The sequence below is a fragment of the Mustelus asterias genome, chromosome 3, assembly GCF_964213995.1.
Source record: "Mustelus asterias chromosome 3, sMusAst1.hap1.1, whole genome shotgun sequence".
NCBI lineage: Eukaryota > Metazoa > Chordata > Chondrichthyes > Carcharhiniformes > Triakidae > Mustelus > Mustelus asterias.
The window spans coordinates 140,699,924-140,723,623 of record NC_135803.1 but is presented as its reverse complement, the minus strand read 5'-3'; the positions used below and the strand labels follow the sequence as shown (position 1 = coordinate 140,723,623).

General features: G+C 43.0%; 1 protein-coding gene across 1 annotated transcript in view; it reads right to left on the bottom strand.

The window, feature by feature from the left end:
• The window catches only part of LOC144491876 (stabilin-1-like), a 213,167-nt gene that overhangs the window by 92,300 nt on the left and 97,167 nt on the right, over window positions 1–23,700 (bottom strand). The window contains exons 23-31 of the mRNA XM_078210166.1: window positions 19,354–19,540; window positions 17,455–17,548; window positions 14,775–14,933; window positions 14,065–14,160; window positions 12,150–12,245; window positions 11,954–12,001; window positions 7,735–7,871; window positions 4,979–5,090; window positions 1,918–1,995 (exon numbers count right to left, since the gene is read on the bottom strand). Of these exons, the coding sequence (XP_078066292.1) occupies window positions 1,918–1,995; window positions 4,979–5,090; window positions 7,735–7,871; window positions 11,954–12,001; window positions 12,150–12,245; window positions 14,065–14,160; window positions 14,775–14,933; window positions 17,455–17,548; window positions 19,354–19,540 (1,007 nt within the window). The remainder of the gene's footprint in view (window positions 1–1,917; window positions 1,996–4,978; window positions 5,091–7,734; window positions 7,872–11,953; window positions 12,002–12,149; window positions 12,246–14,064; window positions 14,161–14,774; window positions 14,934–17,454; window positions 17,549–19,353; window positions 19,541–23,700) is intronic.

The window sequence follows — 23,700 nt, the reverse complement described above, 5'->3', positions numbered from 1 at the left end:
TGCAGGCAAGTCATTTCACAATAGATATGTTTGACTCAAGGTCTACAGAAAAGTCCACAGTGTAAAACTTCCCATAATTTGATTTTCAGTGTCCATCAGATACAGCGAGGCTAGATGTAAGTCAGGACTAGACAAAGTGAATTTTACACACATGTAGTTAGGCTCTTTTGTTATTGACGTTTAGGGGCATTTTAAACCACAGCAGAGGGAGTTTCAGCCACAATGTACCTATTCTGTACGATGGAAGCAGAAAAGTGTCTTATCTCCCAGTTCCTGTAACCTTTGCCTTGAGGAAAAAAATCTTATATAAAAGATTATATTATATGTATTAATCTTATATATATTATATATATACACATTATATATATATACACATATACAGGCAGTCCTCAACTTTATAATGTTGGTGTTGCAACAAACAGAACTTACAATGCATGAAAATTGATAGCCTGTTTTGAATTTACAATGTCGGTTTCGACTTTACGATGCCACGCCAGCCCACCTTGCATATTTTTATAACAATGATTTATAAATTTGATATGTTTTGAACTAGTCTGGGGAAGATGCTGAAACACCAGGCCCCCTACAACCTTCACTCACCTGGCCATAACTCTGGGCCAGAAGGCTACGATGGAGAACAGTTGCTGAGGCCCACCAGCAGTGGGCTAGAGCCCAGAAACTGGGAAACTGCTTCTGAAAGCTGGGAAATTTGCCAGTAAAAATCCTGCCTTGATTACAATGGGATTTTTCACATCTGCGGTCTGAAACATTTGCTCAGCCAGCCACGGAGATCAGTCACTCTGGCCCGCCAGCAGAGGTCCGAATGTATCGGGATGAACGTCTAAAACCTGCGGGAAATTTGGTCGCAATTTGCCGCTAAAAATGCTGCCTTGCCCCACTGATGGAAACAATCCCCCATTTTTAACATTGCTCCTATAGGAAACTCAGTCCCGACTAGCAATGTGGTTTCCAGGAACCAAATGTATCATAACTCTGAGGACTGCCTGTATATCATAGAACCTTGGAATCCCCACAGTGCAGAAGGATGCCATTCGGCCTATTGAGCCTACACCGACAACAATCCCACCCAGGCTCGAACCCCGGAACCCTACCTATTTACCCTGCTAATCCCCTGACACTTAGGGGCAATTTAGCATGGCCAATCAACCTAACCCGCACATCTTTGGACTGTGGGAGGAAACCGGAGCACCCGGAGGAAACCCATATAGACACGGGGAGAATGTGCAAACTCCACACAGACAGGAATTGAACCCAGGTCCCTGGAGCTGTAAGGCAGCAGTGCTAACTAACCACTGTGCCACCGTTATATTCGATATATACAAGCTGAATCAGGGTGCAAATGGGAGAAAGCTGAACCGATGTCACATGCAGCTAACACAACGATGCTAAAAATATCAAAACGACTTTTTATTAACTGTGGTGAGTTCCAAACTACAAAATGCAAGTCAGACCAAGGTCTGGCCCAGGATCGGCTAATGGAACCCAGCAGTTCCATTAAGCTGGTTTCAATTTTTCATGCAGTTTTATGACAAGTTCAATATATATAAAAGGGATAATTATATGCTTGGCTGCAAAAATATGTTGAAAATGGGGGATTGGGGTGGGAAGAAAGGGTGGTGGTTAACACATATCGTTGCACTAAAAATCAAAATCTCACTGCTCCTTTCCAATCCTGAATCATATCCTTTTGAACTGTGTTCTAAGAATTGTTTTTTAAATGTCACAGATCTCTGAAGATAGCCTCCAACTATTGCAAATCTTTCATTAACTTCTGCTAAAGCACTTCTAAGTTGGCCTAGATAGATGACTTAAAAAAACGTCCGTCTCATGAGATTAGCACACAGATCCTATTGAAAATCATACTAAAACTTATATATGAAATTGTAGAGAATGTACCTTATCAATAATATGGAGGTAGCCATTCACTGCAGGGATATTGGGTGTAATAATTCTTGCCCCGCCAATAGTCAAAGTCTGAAAAAGATGTGTTATAATGAAGTTTAACTACTTATTATAATTCAAAGATGGTAAAGGTTGATTAGAACTTTAATTAATTCCAGTCCACTATGTACTGAAAGTGAAAACGTTAAATCGTTCCAAATGCGCCCTGTGGTAAACCACTGTTATCTGTTACCTGTATATGTGACACATCCCTGTTGGTTCCGCCCAACTCTCCTCCCTCTGGTCTGGGTATAAAGGCGGTGGCTCCTCCCCCCTTGCTCTCAGTTCAGACCAGATCATCGACAGGGATGGCTCCAAGTTCTTGCCAATAAAAGCCTGTTTGTCTTGCTCTCAACTAGTCTCGGCTCGACTGATAGTGCATCACACCCATTGTGGAATAATTTTAGTTTGAAATTCTTGTTAAAGGAATGCTATTTATTTAAGGCCCATCATAGGACTGATTATCTTGTCCCATCTTACTGTCAGTCTGACTGACTGCTACAAACACAGAGCTGCATTTTGCCCACATAATTCATTTTGCATGATTTAACATGTGAAGCTTATCATACTCTGTATACCCTCCTCACATAAGAACATAAGAACATAAGAAATAGGAGCAGGAGTAGGCCATCTAGCCCCTCGAGCCTGCCCCGCCATTCAATAAGATCATGGCTGATCTGACGTGGATCAGTACCACTTACCCGCCTGATCCCCATAACCCTTAATTCCCTTACCGATCAGGAATCCATCCATCCGCGCTTTAAACATATTCAGCGAGGTAGCCTCCACCACCATGGGCCAGGTACGGAGTTCAAACTGGATGCAGTCACAGGGTATCTGGCGAGTCAGTGGCCCTCGAAGGGTTGTTTGTTTTTAAATTTGATTTACTAGTGACATAAGTAGGCTTACATTAACACTGCAATGAAGTTACTGTGAAAATCCCCTAGTTGCCACACTCCGGCGCCTGTTCGGATACACGGAGGGAAAATTTAGCATGGCCAATACATCATGTCTTTTTGGACTGTGGGAGGAAACCAGAGCACCCGGAGGAAACCCGCGTAAACACGGGCAGAATGTGCAGACTCCGCACAGTGACCTAAGCCGGGAATCGAACCTGGGTCCCTAGTGCGTGAGGCAGCAGGACTAACCACAGTGCCATCCATTGTTGTTCACAATTAAAGGGGAGCTGAAATGCTTTGGTGTCTGAGAAGAATGGATTCCAAAAGGAGTAGGAACAGGAACAGGACTGTTCCATTTGGAAATAATGTCCTCCAGGAAGCACGCACACCGACCTAACAGCACAGAGCTCCTTTCTGAGGCAAGTTCTAAAATTTGGGGATAGAAATATTAGGGTAAGTTAAGATACCCTGGACACACTTGGACCATATCATATTCGGGAGGATAAAATGAATTCGTTTTATTTGAACTGTGTTGTGTGAGTGGGGATGGGGCAGAATAAAGTGGCACCAGAGGAATAGATTGCTAGCTATGAAAGTGGTATAGGCCTGGGATAAATCATAAAGGGGGCAAATAGGTCACTTGCTGAAACTGTTGCAAAGTGGTGGTCCAAGTAAACCCACTAATAAGTGCCTGACATCACATTTCTTATCATCCCTCTCCTAGCACGTAACCTGAAAGTCCTATAATGGTAAGCTACCCACATGGGATGGAATAAAACTAAGGTATCTTCCTCAACCCTAGCAGAATTAGAATGGAGTTTCCAGGGGATACTCTGTGGCACTTACATCAGGGTCACAATATGAAACAGCTTGGCTCGTAAATTCCAACTGGGGACCAACGGAGACCAAAGAGGCCTACAGCAACCTCCCCCCCGCCCTCCCACCCCCTGCCCCCCGTGGACCTGGGTAGCTTCTGGGGGACCAAAGATTCCAGAGTTTCAGACGTTTTGTTTGGTGAACAACAAAAAAAGGGAATTAATTTACGCTACTTTACTCCAAAGAACTGCTAACAAATAGTGATAGTGAGTTATGGTTGTTTTCTTAAAGGAGGAGAAAGACCCATAACTGATGAGCACTATAGACACAGTAGTGACTTATGAGAACTTTTGGCACACGATTAAAAACAAAATCAAGGAGCTCATTGCTGGCTAGACTTTTACATGTGTGAAATAACAATCATGTGGGTTGTGAAACGATCAGCCACACTCAAAGAATGAAATCCTGTTAACTATAAAATTCCTTTATACGGTGTCCTGGTAGTCCTTTCATATTCAAATGTCGTCAATACAGATAGCAGCATTGATGCAAATTGTTCATCAGCATATCCAAACCAATGATCTAAATACATTTTATAGCCACGATGGGCTTAATGATGCCTATTAGTGGAATGCCCCCATTAAGTGAATTGCATTTTGATCAGATTCCAGATTCTAACACATTCACACCACAGTCTGAATTAATCAGTCGCTTCTGTAAATGGCAAAACTTCTTTCCATTATCCTTCAAAATACATCAAAATAAACGTGGAGCTGTTTACCTTTCGGTATATGCTGCACTGCACTGTACTACATAAATGCTTCTAACTGTAATTTTATTGTTCAGGAGTCCTTGTGAAGCGGTTCGGAGGAAACACAGTTGGAGATGGAGGTTGACCCGTGTCAGGACTTAGGAAGTAGTGTGGGAAACATTCCTGAAAAGCACAGTTTCTTGGCAACAATGAAAGGCTGGGATGGATGCATAGAGAGAAAGGTAAAACTAAATCTAACTGCATGTCCAATCACAGCAAAACATCGCTCTGCTCTCCTTAAAATTATTAATCATGTTAAATCTTGGTCTACTTAAACCTTACACCTCAAATTTACTCCTTGTTGATATGGTAATCTTTATTTTCTTAATGCTCTGGGTCGAAAAATTGTTCTAAGTTTAAAATGAGCAAGGCATGTGTGGGTGGCTCAGGGTAGTGGTGGGGGGACAGGATGATGGTTTGCAGTCTTTAATAGAAGGAGTTTTAAACTACATCATACATTGAACATGAAATATAAAGACCATTTACTTACCCCATTGTCATTCTTGACTGATAACATGGTTAGTATATTCATAGTAGATAGCTTCTGTCCTTCATACTCTTTTAAATCATCAATGGTAAGTCCACCCATAATAAAATGTGACCTATAGATAGATGCCAAGTTCTAGAATTACAGCAGCTGAAAATTTCCATTTGTTTTGTTTCTCCTTCTAAGAGCTGGAAATTGTAGCTCCTGAAACCATAAAGTACCAGTAATAATCTTGAAGATAATTAGCACTAAAATTAAACTCAAAAAAGCACTCGACAAGATTTCGTTCTCCTTGTTGTCTGCTGTGTGTTGTTATTGCATTTTCTTCATTAATAACAGAGAGGAGGATGGAGATGATTAAACTATCAGTGACCTGATTATAAATGTAAACAGCACTTTGAATAGAGCGGAAATGTTGACTTTGCCGCTGTGAATTATTGCTATTAAATCATGCAATAATCAAATGACAAAGAGCAATTTGTTTTGTTAATTCACATAATATTAATTATATTTTTTACATTGCCAATGAATGTAAGTTCATATTCTCTCCAAGGGAAGTCTTACAATACACATTAAAAGTAATCACCATTTAAAATTGCTACAGCTAAAATTACAGTAAGTTTATTTGCTCTAATGCTTGACTGAATAAGAATTATTAATTCACAAATTTCAGTAACAAGTATTAGTCAGGCTTAAAAGGGTGACTTCTTGAAAAGCAATGGAGATTTGTAAAAGTATATAACTTGCGATTATGAGTTTGTGAAGATAAGTCAGTTGCACCAGTGCTGTAACTATGTAGTTGCTCCATGCCTGTGACATGCAGCATGAATAAACCTTTCTCCTTTTGAACAGTGAACCTATTGTTTGAAGCATGTCTTCGGTGCACTGACATAGGCAATTTGTCAACACAGTGCTGAACATTGCAAGGTTTAGTCTAACTAATTCAAGTGATAAACCACATCAGTTTGAGGTATAGCCACATATAACTTGTTGCCAAGCCTTCACCAGACTCTTTGTTAACAACTCCAGTTGTCAAAACCTAGTAAATAAAGTCTTGAATCAGCTCCATGAATAGATGGCAAAAACAGTTTAATTGTCAATGTTTTGGCTGGACCAGTAGGAAAGATGCTCACATATCTGCTCAAAGAACTGACTGCTACATAATTCAAGTTTAACACACATCTAGGCGATGTTCTTAATTTGCCTGTAGTCATGACGTATTTGACTTGTAGTTGGGGGCTTTCCTATTACTTGAGTTGCAATTGCAAAATTACAGTAACATGTATGCCTGCATTAGAATTCTAACTGAGCTGATAGGAGCTTTATTAAAATGGCAATCTGGCAGCAGTCTTGTATTCAAACAGCTCCAGTTTAATACTTTGATCTAACACAATGCTGCAGTCCCCAGGCTAATTCCTAGGCTGAGAGGGTTGTCCTATCAAGGGAGATTAAACAGTCTGGGTCTGTATTCCTTGGAGTTTAGAAGAATGAGGGGAGACCTTATTCAAACATATAAGATCTTGAGGGGGCTTGACAGAGTAGATGGTGTGATGTTTTCACTAGTGGGAGAGTTTCAAACAAGGGACCATAACTACAGGATAAAGGGCCAGTCATTTAAAAGGTGCGTAGAAATTTCTTCTCACAGGTGAATCTCTGGAATTCTCTGCCCGAAAGGGTGGTGGAGGCTGGATCATGAGAAGTATTTAAAGTGGAGGTGGATAAATATTTGATAGCCCGAGGAATAGAGGGCCATGGGGAAATGACACAGAAAAGGCGTTGAGGCCCACATAGATCAGCCATGATCGTATTGAATAGCGGGGCAGGCTTGAAGGACCTGATGGCCTACTCTTGCTTCTATTTCTTGTTTTGTTGTGTACCCACTCAAAACATGACACTTCAAAATTATGAAACATATCTGTTTGCCTGCCCATTTATCAGCTGGCATATATTTGATCTATGTGGCAAACAATCATTTGTGTGGGCCTCAGAGCACCTGGATGCTCTAACTTCAAAGCACGGGAAGTCACCCGTCTCAAGAGTTCCTTCACATTTGTACATGCGATACACACCGTGAATGGGATATTTGTACACGGAGGTGGAGGTTTAGTGATGGTGCTCTGTGAATTAGTAGGAGTTGTACAAGCCAGCTGTCTTAAACGAAATGCATCTAATGTATTCACCTGAAAGATGAAGACCCATGCAGGAGAGTAGGATGATAGCCCACCATCAGTAGAATGTTTCATGCCCCACAAACAAGGAAAAGGTGATCTATGGTATTTTTCACACATGAAGGGAAACAAAAGACCCTCCCCCATCAGAAGAAAAATATTCAAAAAGATTTAAAATACAAAAACTCAATTTGTGAAAAAGCACCAGTCACACTGTAAGCTGAAAATTGGCAGTACAAAATACTGTACATAGTTTCTGCTGACTATGTAGCACTCATAATTGTGTGAACTAATTCCTACATGGATTTGATTATAACAAATATAAATATTTATGTGAATTTGGCTTGTTAATAAAAGATCATTTAGCCCCTCCAGTGGATTGATATGTAAACAGATGTGTTGTGTGGAACAAAGCCATATAGACCAGAGTGCTCAACTCCCGATCTGTGCTGATGTAATCGATCTTTAACAAGATAGCAGTTTGAACATTACAAACGGTCTCAACTTGGCTATTCATTAAATAGATTTACTAGACTGTTAGCGAAACCAAGAAAGAAAGAAAATAAGACTATTTTTGCACAGTTATCTTACTTTACTATGAGTGGTAGACTGTCCCGTTGCTCCCAAGATTCAATGTCAGTCCTATCTTTATTGTTTATGGTAGTCTCTGATGGCACGAGAACAGTCATATTAGCTCCTGCAGGGAATTCCATACTACGCATGGATTTCTGTTTCAAAGAGAAAGGGGAGTAAAAGGACCAGTGAGATTGCAATTGCCCAGTGTACCAAAGACATCATTACATTTTCAATTAAAGTATAACTCTCTCGATCATTCCCAATAGTGGGATTGTGGGCAGCACGGTGGCATAATGTTTAGCACTGCTGCAGCACAGTGGTTAGCACTGCTGCCTCACAGTGCTAAGGACTGGGGTTCAATTCCTGGCTTGATCACTGTCTGTGTGGAGTCTATACATTCTCCCCGTGTCTGTGTGGGTTTCTTCCAGGTGCTCCAGTTTCCTCCCACAGTCCGAAAAATGTGCTGTTTAGGTGGATTGGCCATGCTAAACTCTCCCTCAGTGTATCCGAATAACTGCTGGGGTGTGGCGACTAGGGGATTTTCACAGTAACTTCATCGCAGTGTGAATGTAAGCCTACTTGTGATGCTAATAAATAAACTATACACTAAATGTGCCCTGTTCCTTTTGAACTGGAGTGTAATTTTACACAATTTCTGCTATTATAACAAGCCCAGTGCTCGGACAGAAGCCATTGGGTTGTATTTGGCTTCCTGGAAATGTCAATTTCCCTCTTGTAACTTCCTTCAAAAATGATAGAAGGAAGAGTCAGTCAGACCATGGTTTGGGTAAAATAACTACACACCAAGGACTGGATTTTCCGACCTTGCCCTCCACTGGGAGTCTTTGCAGTGAACGGAGATTTGGCTGAGCACCAAATTTTTCATTCTCGCTGGCAGCGTCGGTGGAGCGTGAACGGTTGGAGAATTCCAGCCCATGTTTATTACAAGTAAGAGACAAGCATTATACTAAGCATGCTGCTATGGCAGTAGGCAATATGGGAGATCACTCAACAGATTAGCTACAAAGCCTCAAAATTTTAAAAATACCAAAACTAGGAGGTCATTCACTAATTCTCCCAGCAATAGTAGGCCTGGATTGGAACCCATGACATAATTTATATGAAAGGATTTATATGAATGCAACCATGGAAAACCCCAGCCCATTTGTTCCAGAATTAAAAAAAACTGGGCAAAACTTAGCAGTTTATATTTTCTATCCACTGTGAAGTTTAACCAGTAAACCAAGAACAAAATTCTCACAATAACATCAGGTTGTCAAATAGCTACAGGATTTAACAAGCTGGAGGAGTGGCACAGTGGTTAGCACTGCTGCCTCTTAGCAGCAGGGACTCGGATTCGATTTCCAGCTTGGGTCATTGTCTGTGTGGAGTTTGCATGTTCTCCCCATGTCTGTGTGGATTTCCTCTGGGTGCTCTGGTTTCCTCCCACCCTCCAAAGATTTGTGGGTTGGGTTGATCAGCCATGCTAAATTGCCCCTTAGTGTCAGGGGGATTAGCAGAGTAAATACCTGGGGTTATGGGGACTGAGCCTGGGTGGGATTTTTGTCAGTGCAGGCTTGATGGGCTGAATGGCCTCCTTCTGCACTGTAGGGATTCTATCAATGCTTACAGATTGTTGGGGTTGCATGTGAGGGAAGCAGTGTAGGATATACCTCATGCATCCATTTAAACTAACACATCAGACCATAGGAATTGGTAGACCAAAGAAGACCAAGTTATAACTAGTTTGCCTTTAATTATTTGATAATCACATGATGCAATGATAATGGAGTTGTTGACTATAACAATCAATCTCCATTCACGAGCCTACAACAGATTCACGAAGGACCCAAGAAAAATCTAAATAGGAACCATCAGTCCCAAGTCACCTTTTTCCTCTCAAATATGCTATGCTTACCATGGATAAAAAATTTTTAAAAACCCTTTGATCAGCCTGATTCATAAAGATAACGGTTGCGTATGCAGCTAACTGGAAAGATTCCCTGAAGCTCTAATCAAAGACCCAGAATGTTCTGTCACTCCTGCTCGATAAAATTGATTGTTCCTTGGCTGTAGAACCTTTTTTGACTTGACAGATTTACCCCAGAGTAATGCAAACATGTGAACAGGTTTATGAAAACATTAACATATTATCACCATACTGACTCAATTCTCTATCTGAGAGATTCCTGGCACTATTGGGTTTCAGCAATTTTTTGCCGGAAGCAAAATTTAAATGGGTAAGCCAATCCTTGGAGATACCTACAGAGAGAGGAAAACTTTCTTATGATCTGTACTGTGATGATGCAACCTATTCACCACAACTGAGCAGTTAAAACGATGAAATGTTGCTTAATATTACTGGAGAACCAAGAACAAAGAAAAGTACAACACAGGAACAGGCCCTTCAGCCCTCCAAGCCCATGCAAATCATGATGTCCAAACTAAACTTATAAAAAAAATTATGCTCATACTCGGTCTGTATCCCTCTATTCCCTCCCTATTCATGTACCCCTCCAGATGTCTCTTAAATGTTGCTAATGTGTCTGCTGCTTCTGCCACATCCTCTGGCAGTGCGTTACAGCATCTACCACTCACTGCGTGAAACACTTCCCCTGCATATCTCCCTTAAACTTCCTCTTCTCACCTTGAACCTGTGCCCCCTTGTAATTGACACTTCCACCCTGGGAAAGAGCATCTGACTATCCACCCTATCTATGCCTCTCATAATTTTGTAGACACCTATCAGGTTTCCCCTCAGCCTTTGTCTTTCCAGTGACAACAATCCTAGTTTATTCAACCTCCCCTCATTGCCAACACTCTCAAGACCAGGCAACATCCTGGTCAACTTTCTTTGCACTCTCCAAATCTTCCATGTCCTTCTGGTAGTGTGGCGACCACGGAATGAGAAACCAGCTCGTGCTGAGTTCTCAATCATGGAGCTGGGGGTAAAATTCAATGCAAGAAGATGGTGGTAGACTGATCACCCTTTACACACCTCACCTTCAATGGAAAGGAAATAGGGCAGGCTGTACAACAGGTGGCCAATTTACTACCAGTTATTTTGAGTCCCCCCTGTTAGAGGACTTCAGAATACTCTGGGATTTAAAACACTAATAAAGACCATTAGAACAGAGTGGATTAGCTTATAACAAGAATCACAGACTGACTTATATATCTTTCACAGAGATACTTCCTGCCTAGAAACACATATAACCACAATTCGAGAATTTAAACATGTATTGCTGAAAGTGTACTATTGAACAGGCATACATCTTGGCTAATGGCACAGGGTTCTAAGGCATCATAGGAAATAGGCCAGTAAAATGAACCACATTCCTTATAACAATACACCCATAGAAACATAGCTCTTATCAGCATGGGTACCAGACAGCTCAGTGAAAGAGACATTCATTGAGTAAGGACAAGCTAGTGGTTCCAGACAGCTCAATGAATAGGCAGAGCGTATTAAATCAAATAAGAGTTCAGAACTGGTGGCCATGGGAAAGTAGGCAGAAACCACTAGAACCTATTGTTCCAATGCTGTCAGAGAATATCTGTAATTGGCCAAGGTATATGACGTTTACTAATAATGATTGACCTGTACTAATGTTGATTGGTTCATTTTTGACGGGGGGAGGGGTAAAATGTCTTTTGGAAAACATATATATATCATATATATACGTATAATTGTATTGCCACTGTGATATAACTTCAGAGAAGTGTTGGACCACCCAACCCTTTCTCTCCCAGCGTACGTTGGTCAATAAAGAACGTTTTTCACCAGGATACTGTAGTCGCGAGTCTTTGTATTAGCTAAAGTTAAGCTCAATACCTAGCCTCTGAAAAAATCCCTACACCCTCAAAAGATGAATTTTACCCCCAGTATACCCAGTAGATCAAAGGAATTCCAACTGCCACTGTCTGAGGAAACACTCTGTTGGTTGGCTCAAGGAGTTCTGGTCATTGGAGTGGAACAGATGAGAGAACACCATTCATAGAAAGGGAGAGCAAGCACTTTCAGCACCTCAGAATTTGACAAAAAGCTCACCAAAATGTGACAGATCATTTCAATACTCCAAAATAAAACCTTAAACAACAAGCAATAATAAATAGCCTGAGGGAAAAAATTCCAAAAGGTTTCAATTGCAAATAAACATTTTTTTAAAATTCAGTTGAGAATGTGATCCTATTTGCAACTTGCAGCTGAAGTTAAACAATGCAGAGTACATACCTGGAGCCAGTCATTGAACCCTGAGAAGTACGCACTTGATGCCAGCTCCTTCAAAATAAATAATGATAAACCTCAAAATGACAAAGTAAGTGAGCACTGGGCAAATAAATGCACACAAGATACAGAAGAGTTTACAAAATAACTGGATTACTTCTTCAAATTGGTTATTGTAGTTTTGACATTGCATTCTACTTACTGTTAATATGTCCCCAAAGCACATGATGCCATTTCCAGCATAGCCCCTAAGGCAGGTACACTTTCGATTTCCATTTTCGATAGGTTCACAAGCAGCCTATAGATGGAAACATTTAGCTTTCATTATGTTTTTATATGGGCAACTGGTTTCACTTAACACATATGAAATTTAGGCATAGACTCTCAACCACAGATGCAAGTTTTCAAATCCCAAGTTCTATTTTCATATCCATTTATCGACTTATTGGGTACTTTTCTCAGTTCTTGGCTCCATGGTAGATGATGCACTCCACAATGTGGTACTATTTAATTTCAGATAGGGCATAACAGGGTCTGTCTCCTCTTAATTACCGTTCTCTTCACTAGAGAGGCAGTAGCAGAGTATAAAGTCACCAAAGTCCCAGATGACCATAGGTTGCTCTTTCCTTTGAGGTGGAGAGCTGACTGGGGGTGATTTTAACCTGAGGATCACCACACCTCAGGCGGGGAAAGGGGGGGTGGCAAGGTTGAGAAGGCGGGGCCTTTATGAATAACCTCAGCCAGCACAGGAATTATTGACATTGTTCTGCATCATGAACTGACCATCCAGCCAACTGAGTTGAGCGATCCCCCCAGCAGAGTGTACAGCATTGCCAATGGTAGACCAGACTATTTAAGCAATGGGAGCTTGAAGGGAATTTTAAAAAAGACAGAGAAAGAACTAAAAATTTAAATGCTTTTGCAGATCTTATTTTAAGATTCTTCAAGGTTTGAGCTGCTGAATAATTGCTTGCTATCGTTAGGCTGAAATTTATTGCAGAGGCCTAGCACCCATTCCCTTTCAGTTCTTTTGGGGGCTGCGGTGCTTAGGTCAGTTCTTGGCTGAAACATTGGAAGAGGTGCCATCAAAAGTTGAAGTTTCCATATGAAAGACTCGGGTCAAGAAACAAAAAAGCAACATTGGCTTATTCCACTTTAATTATGATCATGTTGATTGATTTTGAAGTATTGATGCAGACATGGAGCTTTGTGACAAAGACTATCCACTTCTCTTGTCTGGAAGTGATAAACGCAAGTATCCGACAAGAATAGACCATCACGCAAACCAGCCTCCCATCCATTGACTCTATCTACATTTCCCGCTGCCTCGGCAAAGCAGCCAGCATAATTAAGGACCCCATGCACCCCGGACATTCTCTCTTTCACCTTCTTCCGTCAGGAAAACAATACAAAAGTCTGAGGTCACGTACCAACCGATTCAAGAACAACTTCTTCCCTGCTGCTATCAGACTTTTGAATGGACTTACCTTGCATTAAGTTGATCTTTCTCTACACCCTAGCTATGACTGTAACGCTACATCTGCATTCTCTCGTTTCCTTCTCTATGAACAGTATGTTTTGTCTGTATAGCATGCAAGAAACAATACTTTTCACTGTATGTTAATACATGTGACAATAATAAATCAAATCAAATCAAATCAAAGACTCTCTCGCCCACCTGGCACACCCCAACCAATTCTACTCTCTAGTTACTGGCTGCGAGGAAATGTTTCTGTCTACCTTCAGTACTTTTCATCATTGAACTCCCAGGTCATTGCTTGGTACCTCCTCATTACAAGCCAACTGAGTCAGAAATTGCCCGCTGGAGATTGCACTGCATTCATTAGGATAAGTACAATAAAACTACAAAGAGCCTCAGTGGAGACTTTAAGGCTATTGCCCTGATTCTGAGAACTCCATTCTTGCCTAGTGAGGCTCTTCTCCACAGGGTACAGTTCGACTGAATTTGCCATTTCAGAGGGACTGAAAATTTTCTACCAGAATGGTTTCATAAATATAGAGCATCCTGAATGTTGAATCGCAGGAGAAGAAATAAAAACAAATATTAAGATCCTGGAAATCACAGTACATAATTATGATCAATTATGTTTTTTTACCATTACATGGCATCCACCATTCTCTTCCAGGCATGGATTAATAGCAGTGCACTTCTTGCCATCACCAGCATAGCCTCTCCTGCATGCACAGCGACTCTGTTCCCATAGGAATAAGTAAAACGATAGTTGTCAAAATATAGCACTTTCCTGGTGTCACTAAAATGTTAAGGGGTTTAAGTTTGAGCAAAAACTGGGTTTGTAGTTTAATTACACAAAACCTTCGTTCACACGGTTATTAACCTAACCTCATAATCAAGCTATTTTACAATGCAAGTGGTCCATAGAATGCTTTGGCAAAAGTTAGCTGCTTGAATTCATAAAATATGTGCAGGACTGTTCCCTCAAGTAGTATGCTCATATACATAAAGGAGGCAATTCTCCCCAAGAAATTCTGGGGACAATTCTCCCGGCCCATTGTGCTGATTTTTTAGTGCAGTGGGCCGGGAGATTTAAGCAGTGCCTGATCCGTGTGATTCACACTGGGCGCGTATCCCAGTGCCTGATTTCCGGCACTATCAGCTTCACGCCAGAAATTGATGCGGAGCTGCATTAAATATGCAGGGGGCAATTTGAATGTAATTTAAATGGCATTAGCGAGCCCGGGACTGAGGTTAGCCTTCCCCCTGCCAGGAGTATTTCACTCCAGCGGGGTTTACAGTAGCTTCCCACTTACAACAAAAATAAGCCTCAGATAAACCAGTTAGAGGTACCTGTGCAGGCCCAATGTACTGACAGTCAGCGTTCTCGTCACAACCTCCTCGCATGCTCAATAAGCATTCATTTATTTCAACACAGACTCTCCCATCTCCAGTCCATCCAATGTTGCATTGGCAGGTTACATTCCCAGGAGCTAGCAGAAAACATTCTGCCTACAATAAAAAGACAGGTATGTAAAGAATGACAGGCCATTGTCTACGGTAGCTTTGCAAAACCCCCTTCATACTCGCGCAGGACTTTCATTTCAAATGTCAGTTGGAATCTCCATGTGTCTCTTGGCCTCCCTACTGTTGCAAATAGCTGTCATTGTTAGTTTTAAACCGGAATCGTTTATTCACTTTACAATAGAATGGCAAACAGAATGGTATCAAATAGCCCAGGATCCAATGGCAATAACAAAATCCAAAGTGTGCATGCACCAGGCCAACTTAACTATGACATTCGCACTTCGCACCTCATGCCAAGCTAAATATTGTTCAAAGAATAGCTTAAAAAGGAAATCCTAACTTGGCATTCTGATGCTGTGAATGAAAATGGAATCACATGTTCCAATTATTCAGAACAAATGAGTAATGCAAGAAAATATTTTCACATTATGAAATAATTAAGTAATCTGATGCTGGAGAGTTGCCCACATGTGCGAATCCTTGCAGGACTGAGAGTCATGCCATCATTTACACTCTTGGCCATGGTTGAGGTAGGACACAAGGAGTTCCAAGAACTTACATGTAAAGCATGAAGTATTTGCATATTGGTATTTCACAATTTAATTTAAGGAACCTTGTTCTTAGTTACTACTCTGTTTTCCACCACTTTCTGCTTACTCTGGTTCTCCTGCATTAGCTCTTTCCAAGTCTATACAAGTAATATTCTGAAGCCACTAGGAAGCACATTTGAATGGTCGATGACCTGTATGCATTGTTTAGCTTCTTTGTGGGGAAATATCTATTCTTCATTTGACTCCTCACCAGGGTGACATGGCTAAAAATATGAATGCAGCATACGGGACCACAACTTGTTCCCACCCCACAACAGCGCCACGTGTTTGTTTTTTTTTACACACCAACTCACTCACGCATTCACAGGCTCACTTACTCACTAGCACAGACTCACTGGGCTCAATTTTACCATCGTGTTGCAGACGTTTTCGGGCGCAAAAACTTGGTAAAATCGGTCGTGAGGCGAGTAGCGCGATCCGCGCCCGCCCGCCTCCGCACCGTTTCTTTACCAAAATGGCCATGATCGGGACCACGCCCGGAATGAGCGCGATGGCCATTTACATGCATTTGCATGCATTTAAATTGACTTAATGGGCTGCATGCCCAACCTTACAGGCGCTTCTCCCTTTACCACCACGTTCGCCCATCCAGATTTGGCGCGAAACAGATATGCTCCACAAAAGTCCAATTCGGGCGCTCGGCACTTACCTCTTCACGCCCGACTGCTCTCTGCTTGAGATCGGTGGGTGAGGGGAAGGGGGGGTCTGCTGCCACTCTGCCTGTGATCAGTGAGGGGGAAGGGGGGGTCCACTGCCAGTCTGCCTGAGATCGGTGGGGGGGGTAAGGGGGTGTCCACTGCCACTATGCCTGAGATCAGTGAGGGGGAAAGAGAGATCCGCTGCCACTCTGCCTGAGATCAGTGAGGGGGAAAGGGGGGGGTCCGCTCCCTCTCTGCCTGAGATCAGTGAGGGGCAAAGGGAAATCTGTTGCCACTCTGTCTGTGATCAGTGAGGGGGAAGGATGAGAGGGGTCCGCAATCAGTCTGGGTGGCGGGTGGGTGGGGGGATAAGAGGGTCAATAATGTTGTGGGGCTGGGGCAATGTCTGTGGGATCCAGAGGGAGGCATTATCTGGCCCGGGAGTGATGTGGCAGGGAAGCCGCATTCTATCATATTTTTCTTCTGCGCATGCGCAGTTGGAGGCGCCCATCGGAGCTGCATGATTTTGGGCACGTTAAGCCCCACCCATAGGCTTGTGCAGTGCGATTCGGAGTCACTGGTATTTTTTCAGGCAGAGTGCGTATGGGGGTGCCTGAGAACGGGCCTAAAAGTCGGATCTAAAACACTCCCAGTTTCAAGTCCGCCCAGCACTTAGAACCAAAATGATAAAATAGGGCCCACTCACTCATACAGACTCACTCACTCGCCACCCAGGTCCAGGAGATTTGGATATCTTACTAAGGGAATTTTCAGGATGCTGTAAAGGGATGCACTTCCTCACTCTGCACTGTCTGAGACTTCAGTTGCCCCGGGTGGGTGCTGTTGCTACAACAATGCTATTCACTTGGTCTTGCTGAACTGTTTTGTTATCTTCACTCCAATAGGGACAATGCCTGTTCAAGAGGAAGAGACAGTGTGCGGCCAGAGGCAGAGAGAGCCATACTGTGGAAACAAAACAGAAATACTCATTCTCTTGCTGCTCTCCAATCAGAAACAGTTTCTCTGCTGAATTTGCTACTGATAGGCTCACTAGTTAGCCTATTGCAGCAAACGTGGGAGAGCAGCAGCTTATGATTGGAGGAGCAACTCCTTGCAGAATCTTTAATTGAATATATCTGTGGTGTAAATATTGGCTCCAGGGGTCAGATACAGGGGGCCATGTAAGGGCTCCCAGTTTGGACAATCCTGCTATACAGTCCTCTGACAATAGACAATAGAAATGGTAGCTTTGCTTACATTCTCATCACATCCTCCTCGGTCAGGCTTTTTACAAAGATCCTCTACTCGACAGGAAATCCCCTCACCCTCATATCCATTCTTACATACACATCTGGGGAAAGCATGAAAACATTAAAATGAGATATTATTTCAAATGAATACTGGTTGATCACTAAATCATTGATTCTAAACTAATAGAGTGGCTGGAGGACAACATTAAGGGCAAATTAGTCTGCATTTCTGGATTGGAATCTCTCTAGACATAAATGTGAATCACACAATAGGGACAATAGTTGACTTTGCCCTTTCTCTTGTCACAATTCCATCTAGTGCCTTAAAATGTACCCTTACTGAATTAATCCTATAATATTTAGTTAGTCTCTTACTTTAAGGCCATTAACCGTTGCTCATAAATCCCCTGTGGAGTTAACCATACGAATGCATTCTGTGATTAATTAGAAACTTATTGCATGAGGCATTGGATATTTCTCTAAACTGGAAGCAGTTTGCTTTCTTCCCTTAGATTATCAAAACAATCAGGAATGACTTTTTTTTATTCCTTCATGGGATGTGGGTGTCACATTTGCTACCCATCCCCAATGCACTCTTGAGAAGGTGGTGGCGAGCCCCCTTCTTGAACCTCAGCAGTCCATCTGATGCAGGAAAGAAAAATGAGTTCCAGGATATTGACCCAGGGACAATGAAGGAAAGGCAATATAATTCCAAGTCAGGATGGTGTGTGGTTTGAAGGGGAACTTGCAGCTGGCGGTGTTCCCATGAATCTGCTGCCCTTGTCCATCTAGCTGGTAGAAGTTTCAGGTTTGGAAGGTGCTGTTTAAGGAGCCGTGGTGAGTTACAACAGTGCATCTTGTATATAGTACACAATACTGCCACTGTGCACCTATCATTGGTAGAGGGAATGAATGTTTAAGGCGGTGGATGGGGTGCTAATCAGACGGATTGCGTTGCCCTGGATGGTGTCAAGTTTCTTGAGTGTCGTTGTTGCAGCACTTATCTAGGCAAGTGGAGGGTATTCCATCACACTACAGACTTGTGCCTTGTTGATGGTGGACAGGCTTTGGGGAGTCAGGAGGTAAGTTACTCTCCACAGAATTCCCAGCCTCTGACCTACTCTTGTAGCTACAGTGTAAGGCTTGTCCAGTTCAGTTTCTGGTCAATGGTTGCCTCGGCTCCCCACACACCTCACACCCCAACTTCACCCAGGATGATAATTTGATTTAGATACTAGAAATTCAGGTGGGTCTGAGCATAAGCATGGCAGGCTCCTGAACAGGTATGAGTGGCACAGTGGCACAGTGGTTAGCATTGCTGCCTCACAGCGCCAGGCACCCGGGTTCGATTCCCGGCTTGGATCATTGTCTGTGCAGAGTCTGCACATTCTCCCCATGTCTGCATGGGTTTCCTCCAGGTGCTCCGGTTTCCTCCCACAGTCCAAAGACTTACGGGTTAGGTGCAATGGCCATGCTAAATTCTCCCTAAGTGTACCCGAACAAGCGCCGGAGCGTGACGACTAGGGGATTTTCACAGTAACTTCTTGCAGTGTTAATGTAAGCCTACTTGTGACACTAATAAATAAACTTAAAACTTAACCTTATACCTGGGGAAATTTGGCCTGACATATATTGGCACAGAATCAAATAAGCAACATTACTGAACCACATTACCTGGTCATGACCTCATAGTTGGGACATTGCTGTACCCAAAATGGCTGCCATGTTCCCTACCTAACAACTGACTACATCTTCAAAATAGTTATTTTGGCCACAAACTGCTTTGCCATGTCTCAAAGTTGTGAAATATTCTAGATAACTACAAGTCTTCCTTTTCTTTCTGTCAATGGCTAAAAATATTAAAGGGGTAATTGTTACTTTGAAGTTTGCCTCTTGTTCTCCTTACCTGGCAGTGCCATTGTCATTTTCACACACAGCAAACGCGTGACAGTACTGGGATAAACCACTCAGACCGCAAGGCTCAGTCTTCTTATCACAGAATGTACCTGTGAAACCCACTTCGCATGTACCAGGTTGACAAATCCCTGCATTTTCAGGTCTGTTATCACAAATCCCATGCAAACAAGGACAATCTGGAAAAGAGATTCACATCAACACCATGGATATAAATGCAGCTGCAACTTCCATGTAGCCACTCACTCACTCTTACTTTCTGCACAAAATAAATGTATGTTGTTAGCGAAGATAGTAATATAATTTTTCAGAAAGAGCATGTTGCCTGACTGAAAGAGACAACTGCTCAAACAACAGACTATGCGACCACATGTATGGAAGTGAGTCGTTACACAATCACGGTTTCCTTATTGGTGTAAAAGCTTGCACTGGAGTGTACCTGGAGTCTTGTGTCTGGAGCAGTGGCAGCTCCATCATCTGTCCAGTGGTCTATTCAGACCTGCTTAGCAAAAAGGGTTGTTTCATGTGAGACTAATGGATGTGAATTACATGTGTGTCCCAAACATTTGAGCCTTAGATATTAAGTACAATTTTTAACAATAGTCAGGATTGGAAAGATAGTGGCTGGGATTTTCAGAAGTGGCCATCATCGCAGACGGCAGTGGAAAATATCACGAAAAGGCCAAAACTTGTTTTACGCCGCTGCAAAACCAGGTCGCGATTGCATGCATCAGCCACGTTTCCCATGGCAACATATCGGGAACTTCGAAAAATAAAAAATATAAGCAAGAGTAGACCATTCGGCCCTTTGAGCCTGCTCCACCATTCATTATGATCATGGCTGATCATCAAAATCAATATCTTGATCCTGCTTTCCCCCCATATCCATTGATCCCTTTAGCCCCAAGAGCTATATCTAATTTCTTCTTGGAATCAGACAATGTTTTGGCCTCAATGTCTTTATGTGGCAGTGAATTCCTCAGATTCACCACTCTCTGGGTGAAGAAATCTTGCCTCACCTTACCTCATAAAAGGTTTACATAGAACATAGAACAGTACAGCACAGAACAGGCCCTTCGGCCCACGATGTTGTGCCGAGCTTTATCTGAAACCAAGATCAAGCTATCCCACTCCCTATCATCCTGGTGTGCTCCATGTGCCTATCCAATAACCGCTTAAATGTTCCTAAAGTGTCTGACTCCACTATCACTGCAGGCAGTCCATTCCACACCCCAACCACTCTCTGCGTAAAGAACCTACCTCTGATATCCTTCCTGTATCTCCCACCACGAACCCTATAGTTATGCCCCCTTGTAATAGCTCCATCCACCCGAGGAAATAGTCTTTGAACGTTCACTCTATCTATCCCCTTCATCATTTTATAAACCTCTATTAAGTCTCCCCTCAGCCTCCTCCGCTCCAGAGAGAACAGCCCTAGCTCCCTCAACCTTTCCTCATAAGACCCACCCTCCAAACCAGGCAGCATCCTAGTAAATCTCCTCTGCACTCTTTCCAGCGTTTCCACATCCTTCTTATAGTGAGGTGACCAGAACTGCACACAACATTCCAAATGTGGTCTCACCAAGGTCCTATACAGTTGCAGCATAACCCCACGGCTCTTAAACTCCAACCCCCTGTTAATAAAAGCTAACACACTATAGGCCTTCTTCACAGCTCTATCCACTTGAGTGGCAACCTTTAGAGATCTGTGGATATGAACCCCAAGATCTCTCTGTTCCTCCACAGTCTTCAGAACCCTACCTTTGACCCTGTAATCCACATTTAAATTAGTCCTACCAAAATGAATCACCTCACATTTATCAGGGTTAAACTCCAGTTGCCATTTTTCAGCCCAGCTTTGCATCCTATCTATGTCTCTTTGCAGCCTACAACAGCCCTCCACCTCATCCTACTCCACCAATCTTGGTGTCATCAGCAAATTTACTGATCCACCCTTCAGCCCCCTCCTCTAAGTCATTAATAAAAATCACAAAGAGCAGAGGACCAAGCACTGATCCCTGCGGCACTCCGCTAGCAACCTGCCTCCAATCCGAAAATTTTCCATCCACCACCACCCTCTGTCTTCGATCAGACAGCCAGTTACCTATCCAATCGGCCAACTTTCCCTCTATCCCACACCTCCTCACTTTCATCATAAGCCGACCATGGGGGACCTTATCAAACGCCTTACTAAAATCCATGTATATGACATCAACTGCCCTACCTTCATCAACACACTTAGTTACCTCCTCAAAAAATTCTATCAAATTTGTGAGGCACGACTTGCCCTTCACGAATCCGTGCTGACTATCCCGGATTAATCCGCATCTTTCTAAATGGTCGTAAATCCCAACTCTAAGGACCTTTTCCATCAATTTACCAACCACCGAAGTAAGACTAACCGGTCTATAATTACCAGGGTCATTTCTATTCCCTTTCTTAAACAGAGGAACAACATTCGCCATTCTCCAGTCTTCTGGCACCATCCCCGTGGACAGCGAGGACCCAAAGATCAAAGCCAAAGGTTCTGCAATCTCATCTCTTGCCTCCCAAAGAATCCTAGGATACATTTCATCAGGCCCAGGGGACTTATCGACCTTCAGTTTATTCAAAACTGCCAGGACATCCTCCCTCCGAACATCTATTTCCTCCAGTCTATTAGCCTGTAACACCTTCTCTTCCTCAAAAACATGGCCCCTCTCCTTGGTGAACACTGAAGAAAAGTATTCATTCATCACCTCGCCTATCTCTACTGACTCCATACACAAGTTCCCACTACTGTCCTTGACCGGCCCTAACCTCACCCTGGTCATTCTTTTATTCCTCACATAAGAGTAAAAAGCCTTGGGGTTTTCCTTGATCCGACCCGCCAAGGACTTCTCGTGTCCCCTCCTAGCTCTCCTAAGCCCCTTTTTCAGCTCATTCCTTGCTAACTTGTAACCCTCAATCGAGCCATCTGAACCTTGTTTCCTCATCCCTACATAAGCTTCCCTCTTCCTTTTCACAAGACATTTCACCTCTTTCGTGAACCATGGTTCCCTCACTCGGCCATTTCCTCCCTGCCTGACAGGGACATACCTATCAAGGACATCCAGTATTTGTTCCTTGAAAAAGTTCCACTTTTCATTAGTTCCTTTCTCTGACAGTTTCTGTTCCCAACTTATGCCCCCTAATTCTTGCCTAATCGCATCATAATTACCTCTCCCCCAATTGTAAACCTTGCCCTGCCGTACGGCCCTATCCCTCTCCATTGCAATAACAAAAGACACCGAATTGTGGTCACTATCTCCAAAGTGCTCTCCCACAACCAAATCTAACGCTTGGCCCGGTTCATTTCCCAGTACCAAATCCAATGTGGCCTCACCTCTTGTCGGCCTATCCACATATTGTGTCAGGAAACCCTCCTGCACACACTGCACAAAAACTGCCCCATCCGAACTATTTGACCTACAAAGGTTCCAATCAATATTTGGAAAGTTAAAGTCCCCCATGACAACTACCCTGTGACCCCCACACATATCCATAATCTGCTTAGCAATTTCTTCCTCCACATCTCTATTACTATTTGGGGGCCTATAGTAAACTCCTAACAACGTGACCGCTCCTTTCCTATTTCTAACCTCAGCCCATATTACCTCAGTGTGCAGATCCCCTTCGAAGTGCCTTTCCGCAGCCGTTAAACTATCCTTGATTAACAATGCCACTCCTCCACCTCTTTTACCAGCTTCCCTACACTTAGTGAAACATCTATACCCCGGAACGTCCAACAACCATTCCTGTCCTTGTTCTACCCACGTCTCCGTAATGGCCACAACATCGTAGTCCCATGTACCAATCCATGCCCCAAGTTCATCTACCTTGTTCCGGATGCTCCTTGCATTGAAGTAGACACACTTCAACCCACCTTCCTGTCTACCGGTACCCGCCCTTGACCCTGATACCTTCCCCAATACCTCACCACCCTCACTGACTCCTGGACTACAACTCCTTTTCCCACTCCCCTGATAAATTAGTTTAAACCCCCCTGAAGAGCCGTAACAAATTTCCCTCCTAGGATATTGGTGCCCCTCTGGTTCAGGTGCACCCCGTCCTGTTTGTACAGGTCCCACCTTCCCCAGAATGTGTTCCAATTATCCACGTAGCTGAAACCCTCCCTCCTACACCATCCCTGCAACCACATGTTTAACTGCACTCTCTCCCTGTTCCTCAACTCGCTATCACGTGGCACCGGCAACGTACCAGAGATGACCACATGTTTTGTCTTGGCTCTCAGCTTCCAGCCCAGCTCCAGAAATTCCTGCTTTAAATCCCCGTCCCTTCGCTTACCTATGCCATTGGT